The 9,181-nt window shown below is 37.0% G+C and overlaps 1 protein-coding gene across 3 annotated transcripts in view; it reads right to left on the bottom strand.

Moving 5' to 3' along the window:
* The window catches only part of srbd1 (S1 RNA binding domain 1), a 122,178-nt gene extending 118,778 nt beyond the window's left edge, over positions 1-3,400 (bottom strand). For all 3 annotated transcript variants that reach the window (XM_066679752.1, XM_066679751.1, XM_066679750.1), the window contains exons 1-4: positions 2,888-3,400; positions 1,595-1,892; positions 955-1,203; positions 652-818 (exon numbers count right to left, since the gene is read on the bottom strand). In XM_066679752.1, coding sequence (XP_066535849.1) covers positions 652-818; positions 955-1,203; positions 1,595-1,892; positions 2,888-2,955 — 782 coding nt within the window. In that variant the 5' untranslated portion in view covers positions 2,956-3,400. The remainder of the gene's footprint in view (positions 1-651; positions 819-954; positions 1,204-1,594; positions 1,893-2,887) is intronic.
* Positions 3,401-9,181: the final 5,781 nt, after the last annotated feature.

Consider the following 9,181-nt stretch of genomic DNA (forward strand, 5'->3'; position numbering starts at 1 on the left):
TTTATGATCATCCTGTGGGGTCTAGATTACTGAAGAATAGGATTAAAGGGGGCAAACAAAGTATGCAAATCAACAGATGGACTAGTGTCTGGAATTTCAGAACTACAACGTATGTCAGAGGAGCTAAGAGAATGAACAGTAAATGTAGAAACACAGAGGTGGCCATAATGTCATGGTTGATCGGTGTAAGCTACATTTCAAACATGTGCTAAAATTTATTTCATTTTTGTTATCTTTATGAAATGTTTAATAATGGATTATCAAAAACCAGCGTTGGTATAAAGGAGGTAAGGTAATGTAAGGTAAGGTAAGGAAACTTGATGAAGGAATGGATTTTTAGATCCATTAAGTCTTCTAGAATTTCACAGCACTCAAAGCATTGAGCAAACACCTAAACCTTATTTAAAATCTTTATGGAAACGTGCCCAAATTAGTTTTTATATCTATTAAGCCTACACTTTGTCAGACTATACCTTCTGCCTGACAGTAGGAGCTGGTCCTCTGACTGAAGGAAATTAAATGGATGAGATGCTATATTCTGTGGTCCTCAGACTGTGGCACAGACTGTTTGCAATTAAAATAATTAATGTGATTCAGATTAGCAATGCGATTTATTCAGTCACCACACCTCAATTTCATCTGTTTACTCACCAGAGCTCCTCCAGCGCAAGCTGTACATCCCTCACAGCATCAGCATCCATGTGATTGATCAGCTCTTTCCTGTAGCGCACAATGAATGGAATAGTGTTCTCCTCCCGAATAAGCTGAGAGATGTTCACGCAAACCCACTGCTCCACTCCAGTTTTCTCAGCTAAAACCTAAACAAGTACATGTCTGTGAGAATTTGTCATACATAGAATAAATAACTGAAATTAACTGAATGCAAACAATGTACAATAATGAGCACCTAAACAGACTGTAGGAAGATCTCATGGGCCTAATTCAAAACCCTACCTGAATTGGATCCCAGTTCATCTGCAGCTCGTCCCTTAAATTGTTTGCAGATTTCACCTTGATCGGTCTGCCCTGAGGTGAATTTGTGGTTTTCTGCTTCTTCTGCACATGCTCGTCAAAGTTGTAGTCATCCTCTGGCTCCTCTTTCTTTACCAGGGACGGTACTTTACTGGATGATGGCTCCTCACACTTAACCCCAGTGGTGGAAGTGCTATTACGAAATGCATCATCCATGCAAATGGACTGTCTCTGAAAAGCACATAAGTTTCCAGTTGACATTAGAAAAACAGTAAATAAATAAATATAAATTTTAAAAGTCATATAGATTCATATACTCACTAAAAATAAATGAACCAATTTTTTTATCTTATAATTATACTCACCACTTTAAAAAATTTGTATGTCCACTAATTACATATAAAGTTATGAATTTTGTAGTAATCTAATATATATATATATTCATCTTTGGTCAGTTCCTGACTATAAGCTCCTGTCAGAAGCTAGCACCTGAAAAACAGCACATGCTCATCCACTGAAGCTAAGCAGGTTTGGGCCTGGCCAGTATTAATCTCAAGCACTCTGAACTAATATGCAAGTTATCCCATGTAAAACAGCAGTATTAAAAGTGACACGGGCTTACCTCCTCCTTAACCCTCACTTGTTGTAGTTCAGCCTTCTGTAAGATGGCATCACTTTTATTCTTTTCTCTTGGATCTTCTGGTTGGAGCTCTGTATCAACCACTTTTCTTTTCAGGATCCTTGGGGCTCTAGGCTTTCTCACAGCTTTAGGCTTGGGATCTTTGTGTTTTGTTGTACATTTTGGAGCCAGTGACTTCTCAGACTCTTCATCTTTCTTCTTCCTGCCTCTACTTACGTTCATTCCTTTCACATCTGGTAGCCATTCATCCATTTCATCTTCACTCTCTGGATGACCAGACCTGGACATACATACTTAGTTACATTTATTCCAATATTATGGTTCATGACAATAATAATACACAAACAAACTCTTGTTAGATAATGGAACAAAGGCATTTGATTGTATACATGTACTCTTGTATGTTCTTCATAGAAATGTACTGCCAATAGAATGGAATGCTCTACATCAGCTGTACACATGTCTAAAGTCAACATATCCAATACCATGTGTCAGCTAGAGAGGTACAGAGGAGCACATCGTGTCATTGATACAAAGCACCAAAAAGCACCAGTTGTAGTGTGTTTGAGAGAGTGAGTGGATTACAAGCCAGTTCCATGAGGTGCTTCATATCTAAATCATTATGCACTGGGATGTAGAGCAAGTGGAACTGTTGGTACGAGCTGAAGAGGGGCTTGTGGTCCAGAACTAACACAACATCAGCACCTGATTTCAATAAATGTTGTCATGGTCGCACCTGGCAGTGATATTATTTAGTTTTTATCATAATATGGTACAAATAAGAGGAGTGGTAAGTCTGTGTAAAAAAATTAATTAACTAACTAATCAATCAATCTTAAGTTGTTTGTTGTGATGCATCTCACACATCTGTAATTGACACAAAACAAAATTATTAAATTTCAAAATATAAACCTGTGAGCTTACAGGACCGAACAGAACCTAAGAATAATGTTCAGTTGTGATGACACGAACAAGAAGCCATATATATATATAGGAGTAATACTGGTCATCCCAGATTAATTCCCTTGATTTTACAACAAACTTTAGAACAGAGCCTGCAGGCTCGAGGGATATTCCAAAAGGATGATTTTAGCTGGGTAACTCAGGGAGACCCTCTGGTGAAAAACAAATAACAACAAACAACACCAATCATGAGTGCAACGAGCAGTTAACTAAATAGACGAAATAAATAGTGTATAGGTTCCTGAACCCAGACGCTCCAAAGAGAGGTGACAAGGTAGAACGTAAGTGTAAGTAATGTTAATAAACACTCACACATTGTCTGAATCGTCCGTCGTCGTTTGCTCCTTATAATCTTTCGCCGCTGTGGGCCTCCGACGCATCTTCACCACAATAACAATATTGAAGAAAACGACTTGAGCCTTGAATGGTTTTATTGATAACGTCCTTATTACTACAGCTCAATGGCTCCGGTTAATGAAAGTTAGCAAACGTTCCAGGTAAATTCACAGCAGGTTCAGCCATTTCGTCTAGTAGTTACAGCAAGTCCAGTTTTTACACTTCATACCGTTACTTATTTACCTCCAATAGTGAAAACCTCGCCGAGTTCAAATTTAGCGCTCACTAAAAAACTAACGTCACCGGGTAAAAAACACCTCTCTTTAACGATACGCATAAGCCCACAAGTGATCTCAAAGATCAACTGAAACCGTAAGATGTTAAAACTGAAAGCCCGTCCATGTTGTGAGTGTTAAGAGAGTAAGTATAAAACCTGGTCTGTACAGAAAGAGACACAGACTCTCATCACAGCACCTTACTGATTCAACACAGAAGTCTACATTTCAAAATAAAAGTTCACATACACCCGCTCTATGTACTTCTACGTACATCTTTCTCTATATATGATTTAGTTATTTATAATACACACATTGCTTTTTGTTGAATAGATTTTTTTCTGCATGTTTAGTTAAACGTCATTTGAGTGAAAATAAATGTAATATTTAAAAATGCAATATAATTGTGTAATCGGGACGCTTGTACAAGTATTCGTCCTAAACTAATCATAAATATATAAAATGGTCATAGTCGAGGTAATTCCATAGCTGGTGATATTATTTTAGAAAAAATAAATAATAATAATAATTATTATTATTATTATTATTATTATTATTATTATTATTAATAATAATAATAATAATAATAATAATAATAATAATAAACAGTATTGTTAAAAAGTTATTTTTTAAAAATAAAATAAAAATAGGGATGGACATTGTCAGTTGGGACCGCTGACAATAAAGTTTTGTGACAGTTCTGTGACCCTTCTGAAAAATGTAATTTGGTGGTCAAAGCTGAACAACCATTTTTATGGTAAGCATTTTCACCTTAAGCAAGTTCGTTGCACAACAGGTGCATTTCAGTAAATTAGAATATCATTCATTCATTCATTCATCAAAAAGTTAAGTTATTTCAGTAATTCAATTCAAAAAGTGAAGCTTGTATATTATATAGATTCATATCAAAGAGTGATCTATTTCCAGTGTTTATTTCTTTGAATGTTGATGATTATGGCTTACAGCCAATGAAAACCCAAAAGTCATTATCTCAGAATATTAGAATATTATATAAGACCAATTTTAAAAAATGATTTTGAATACAGAAATGTTGGCCTACTGAAAAGTTCATACAGTATTTTGCACTCAATACTGGGTCAGGGCTCCTTTTGCATGAATGCATGGCACTGCTGAGGTGTTATAGAAGCCCAGTTTGCTTTGATAGCGGCCTTCAGCTCGTTTGCATTGTTGGGTCTGGTGTTTCTCATCTTCCCCTTGTCAATACCCTATAGATTCTCTATGGGGCTGAGGTCAGGTGAGTTTGCTGGCCAGTCAAGCACAGTGATACTGTAGTTATTAAACCAGGTACTGGTACTTTTGGTACAGTGTGGACAGGTGCCAAATCCTGCTGGAAAATGAAATCTGCAACGCCATAAAGCTTGTCAGAAGAAAGTAGCATGAAATACTCTAAAATTTCCTCATAGGTGGCTGCGCTGACTTTGGACTTGATATAACACATTGGACCAACACCAGCAGATGACATGGTTCCCCAAATCATCACTGACTGTGGAAACTTCACACTAGACTCAAGCAGCTTGGATTCTGTGCCTCTCCACTCTTCCTTCAGACTCTGGGGCCTTGATTTCCAAATGAAATGCAAAATTTACTTTCATCTGAAGAAAAGGCTTTGGACAATGAGCAACAGTCCAGTCCTTTTTCTCCTTGGCCCCGTTTTCTCTGGGTCATGAGTGGCTTGACACAAGAATGACCTGAGGTGCGTTCACTATGATCTGAGCTCCCTGTAAACAGTGGATAAAACACGACACTTTCCTAACTCTGCTCATTTATCAGTGGTTCTGGCACTGTCCTGCTGCAGGTCTCTGAAGTGACAAAGCCATGGTACCCATTAAAACTGATATAAACATTGGCAAATTTCACTAGAGAGCACCAAGTTTCTAAGAATCCTCAAGAATTGGTTTAAAACGTGCGGTGTTTGTGGCAAGTACTATACTACACAAGTTAAAAGAACCACACAGTGGAGTTGCTGCTGTGGCAGGTTGAATCTACAGCCTTGGTGTTGCTCAACATGTAAAGGTGGGGGAATTACTTTCACATTCATTCCAGATAAAGATAATTCCTCTCAGTCTATTCCTTTTTAAAACTCATTCTTCCCTTTAGTGTAATTGATGCAGTGTGATTTCAAATATCTAGAAATTCAAGACGTTCTGCATTGCACTGTGGATTACAATGATTGTAAATATGTATTTGGATAAAGCATCAGCTGGCATATTTTTGTTTAAAACCTTTAAACAATTACAGCTTTACATGGGAATTTGAAAAGAAAGGAATCTGTTACCTCTATGGTTCACCATTACAGATAATAGTAGCCAAACAACTTTTCAAAAAAGGGCAAGCCACAGCTAGTAATATTATCAGGTGCTTGCTTGATGTTATCTGGTGCTCACGTAAGAATATTTTGTGCTTCAAGCAAAACCTTTCCTGAGAAGGAAGTGTAATGTTTTATTAATTAAATGCTTTCAGTAATTCCCAGGCACTTAAAATTCCTTTCAGACAAACAGCTTTGGCTTTATACCTCATACTCTCTCATGAAGATTTTCCTCACCACCGTTCTGCACATTACAAGCCTAAACCAGGAGTCTTTAAAATATCACAGTTGTTTTTGTAATATATATATATATATAATGTTTATACTACCAAATTAAATGTTATTAATTAATTGTTACTGTGTTCAATCTATGTCCCACTGTCACCTTTGAGCACTGGGTAATAAGTGAAGTGACAAGACAATGGAATGGATACAAGTGGCACTGGCAAGCCACACACTGGTCGTTTTTGCTGAGAGTTGAGGTGATGAAGGCATCTGGAAAAGATGTAGCTTGCATGTCTCCCATTGGAGGTATATCAGGCACAAGCAACTTTGAGGAAGCCTAGAGGTAGACACAGAGCTTGCTGCAGAGATTATATGTCCCATCTGTGTTGGCAACGACTGGGGATCTCCCAGGAGGAGCATGAGGTCGTTGGAGGTGACATAGATGAAACAAAAATTATTCGGTGTGTCTGTAAGCTGTACGGGGAGAAAAACTGTTCCACCACATTTAAATGGAATGACCTGTACTCATTATTCACTGCCACTAGATGGCGCTCAAACACACTGTGTACAAGAGGACGAAAGTCTGATTTTGGGAGTTTTAGGAGTGAACGTCACGTTTCTGAATTTTAAAAGTCAGCAAAGGCCTGTATACAGATCTGAATCACACAAAAAAAGACCAATGGCGACCAGAAAGCAACAGAGGAACAAAATGTAACATGCACACTTTAAACTGTCATTGTATCTGAAGAAAAGTTGCTCAAACAGATGCGTAGAATTTATTATTCCTACTGAGGAGTTTGGCCTGGACAATTCATACCAGAATTGAATCTGTTGTACAGAACCCTCCCCCACGTTTGGTTATTTGGTTATACGCCCTAACATATAACTGAAAATTGTAAGTAAACAACAAAGAAAGTCATGCACTGTTGCATTTCATACCTGTTCTACCAGCTGTGTACAGTCTCAATGTAAACTGTGACAAATAATAATAATAATAATGATAACAATTTTAAATAAAACCCTGTCTACATAGATACTGCTTAACATTAAAATTAACATTGAAATCTCAACATAAATATCTACTTGCGCTCTCAGAACATATATTCAAAGAACATAAACAATACATAAAACACAGTGCTAAACATCCAGGTTAAATATATATATATTCATATTTCATATTTCAATATTCTCAGTAACAGATCTGAGTGGTTAAAATTGACTGAATCAACAAATGCTGAAACTATTTAAAAAATATTTCAAATAGAAGATGGGTTTGAAAGAGTCTTAGTGATGAGACTTTTTCTTTGTCTTGTGACTTGCCCATAAATACCACTTAGCCTATATCAATCAAAATATACCATATAAAACATTACTTTTATTATTGTATTTGACATATGAGAAGATAATTACCACAGTGGGACTTTTTTGCTGAATTTTGCTTGAATTTTGCTGCTTTTGAATTTAAGTCTTCAGATTTCCACCTCTGAATATTTTGATTCGCAATTATGCATCTGAATATAATTGCTCTTGAATTGAACTCGTGAATTTTCAAGAACACGTTTTCACTGTTATTATTCAAGGTTAATACATTCAGATAAAAAAAATCAAGCTCAAAATAATTCAAGCAATATATTTAAAAGTTGCTCAAAATCGGTAGACAAAATTCAGACACCAAAATACGAGTTACAAAAAATTTAGATACACATCCAGGACACAAAGGATGAGCAATCGATTCATTAGGATTTTCTCTTTCACCTTAAATGGTGCAGATGTTGCATTCTGTCGCCGCTAGATGGCAAAATACGAACACAACTTCCATACCGTGGAAAAACTACACGTTTAGCCTCTTTCCGCGGATATTATCTCTTTATTTTCAAAGTGTCTCAAAAATCTGAAAGACTCAATAAAGACACAATGTAACAGACTATTGTTATCCTGAATATGAAGAAATTTTGCTGTGAAAATTTTTTGTAATGGCCCTGTGAAAATGTGTTCTTGAAAATTCACGAGTTCAATTCAAGACTAATTTTATTCAGATGCATGATTGCGAAGCAAAATATTCAGAGGTGGAAATCTGAACACTTAAATACAAAAGCAGCAAAATCCAGATGCATAATTTCAGTGCAAAAAAAATAAATAAATAAAAAATCAGTGCTACAAATTCAAAGGTGGTAATATTTCAAAGTCTGATGAGACAGATTTGCTACCATACACCACACACATTCACTCACACTTAGGGACTGTTTAGAATGACCATCCCCCCTGCCAACATGTTTTTCTGGACTATGAAAGGAAACTGGAGCACCCAGAGGAAACCCATCCAGACACAGGGAGAACACACCAAACCCCTCACAGACATTGACCTGAGGCAAGCCTCGAACCTACGGCCCCAGGACCCTGGATCTACATATCAGTGACAGTATCTGTCACATCACATGCCATTCTTTGTGGCAATGCACAAATTTACCAGAATTCTTAGACATTCTTGTTATATTAATATATTTACTGTATATATTTAGAGCAAAACTAAATAAATAAAATCATTCCAAATCTTGGAAACTTCGTTTAGAGTGTTTCAGAACAATGCTAACTTAATCTTTTATACTACATACAGTGTCATTCCCACACAGCTCTAGAGTTTTGAGGTCCTGGGTTTAATCACCCCTCAATGTCCATCAAAGTCAATGTCCATGAGGATTTTGATGTGTTCTTCCAGTGTATGTGTGGTCCATAGGTGTGACAGTGAATAACTGTGTGAGTGTGTGTAGCCCTTGAATGGGCTGGTGCTCTGTGCAGGGTGTTCTCTTTTTAGATTGGCTCTGGACACACTATCACCCTAAACAGGATGAAACAGATACAGACATTTAATGAGTGAGTGTAAAAATCTGACGTTAACATTAGTGTGCACTCAGTGAAGGACATTGCTGAGCACCTTCCTCACTGATGTTAAGCAGGCATTCTAATTTCTATTGATTTATTTTCCTCACATACAATTATTAAAATATTATTTCACATATGTAGTTTGGTAGTGCAGTACCATTTTCTCACTTTTAGATCAAATGCTGCAGTTCCTTTTATCTCTACCTAGTTATTTAAAGTAATCTGCTCCTCTTATACAAAGCCAAGTGTGCTGTATTTGCACCCAGATATCCTCCCGGTTTGCAGTGTGTTTCTGTTTGTGTAGTGATAGAGCATAACCTCGGCTGTCTGTCACCTATATTTGGCCTCTTCCTGATGAAGGCCTGAGTGCTGGCGATGGGAGGCAAAGGGAGTAGGTGGGGGTTATGTAATTTCTTTGTGTTGCTTCCAGGGAGAACAATTAGTGGATACACAATTATGCCTTGAATATATTTTGTTAATCTTTGCATCCAGAATACAGGCCTGAGAGGGGAAGAGTGATAGCAAACTGAGTACATTGTGAGAAAACTCTCCCAATAAAACAGC

Source organism: Hoplias malabaricus, chromosome 8 (genome assembly GCF_029633855.1).
Source record: "Hoplias malabaricus isolate fHopMal1 chromosome 8, fHopMal1.hap1, whole genome shotgun sequence".
NCBI classification, from domain to species: Eukaryota; Metazoa; Chordata; class Actinopteri; order Characiformes; family Erythrinidae; genus Hoplias; species Hoplias malabaricus.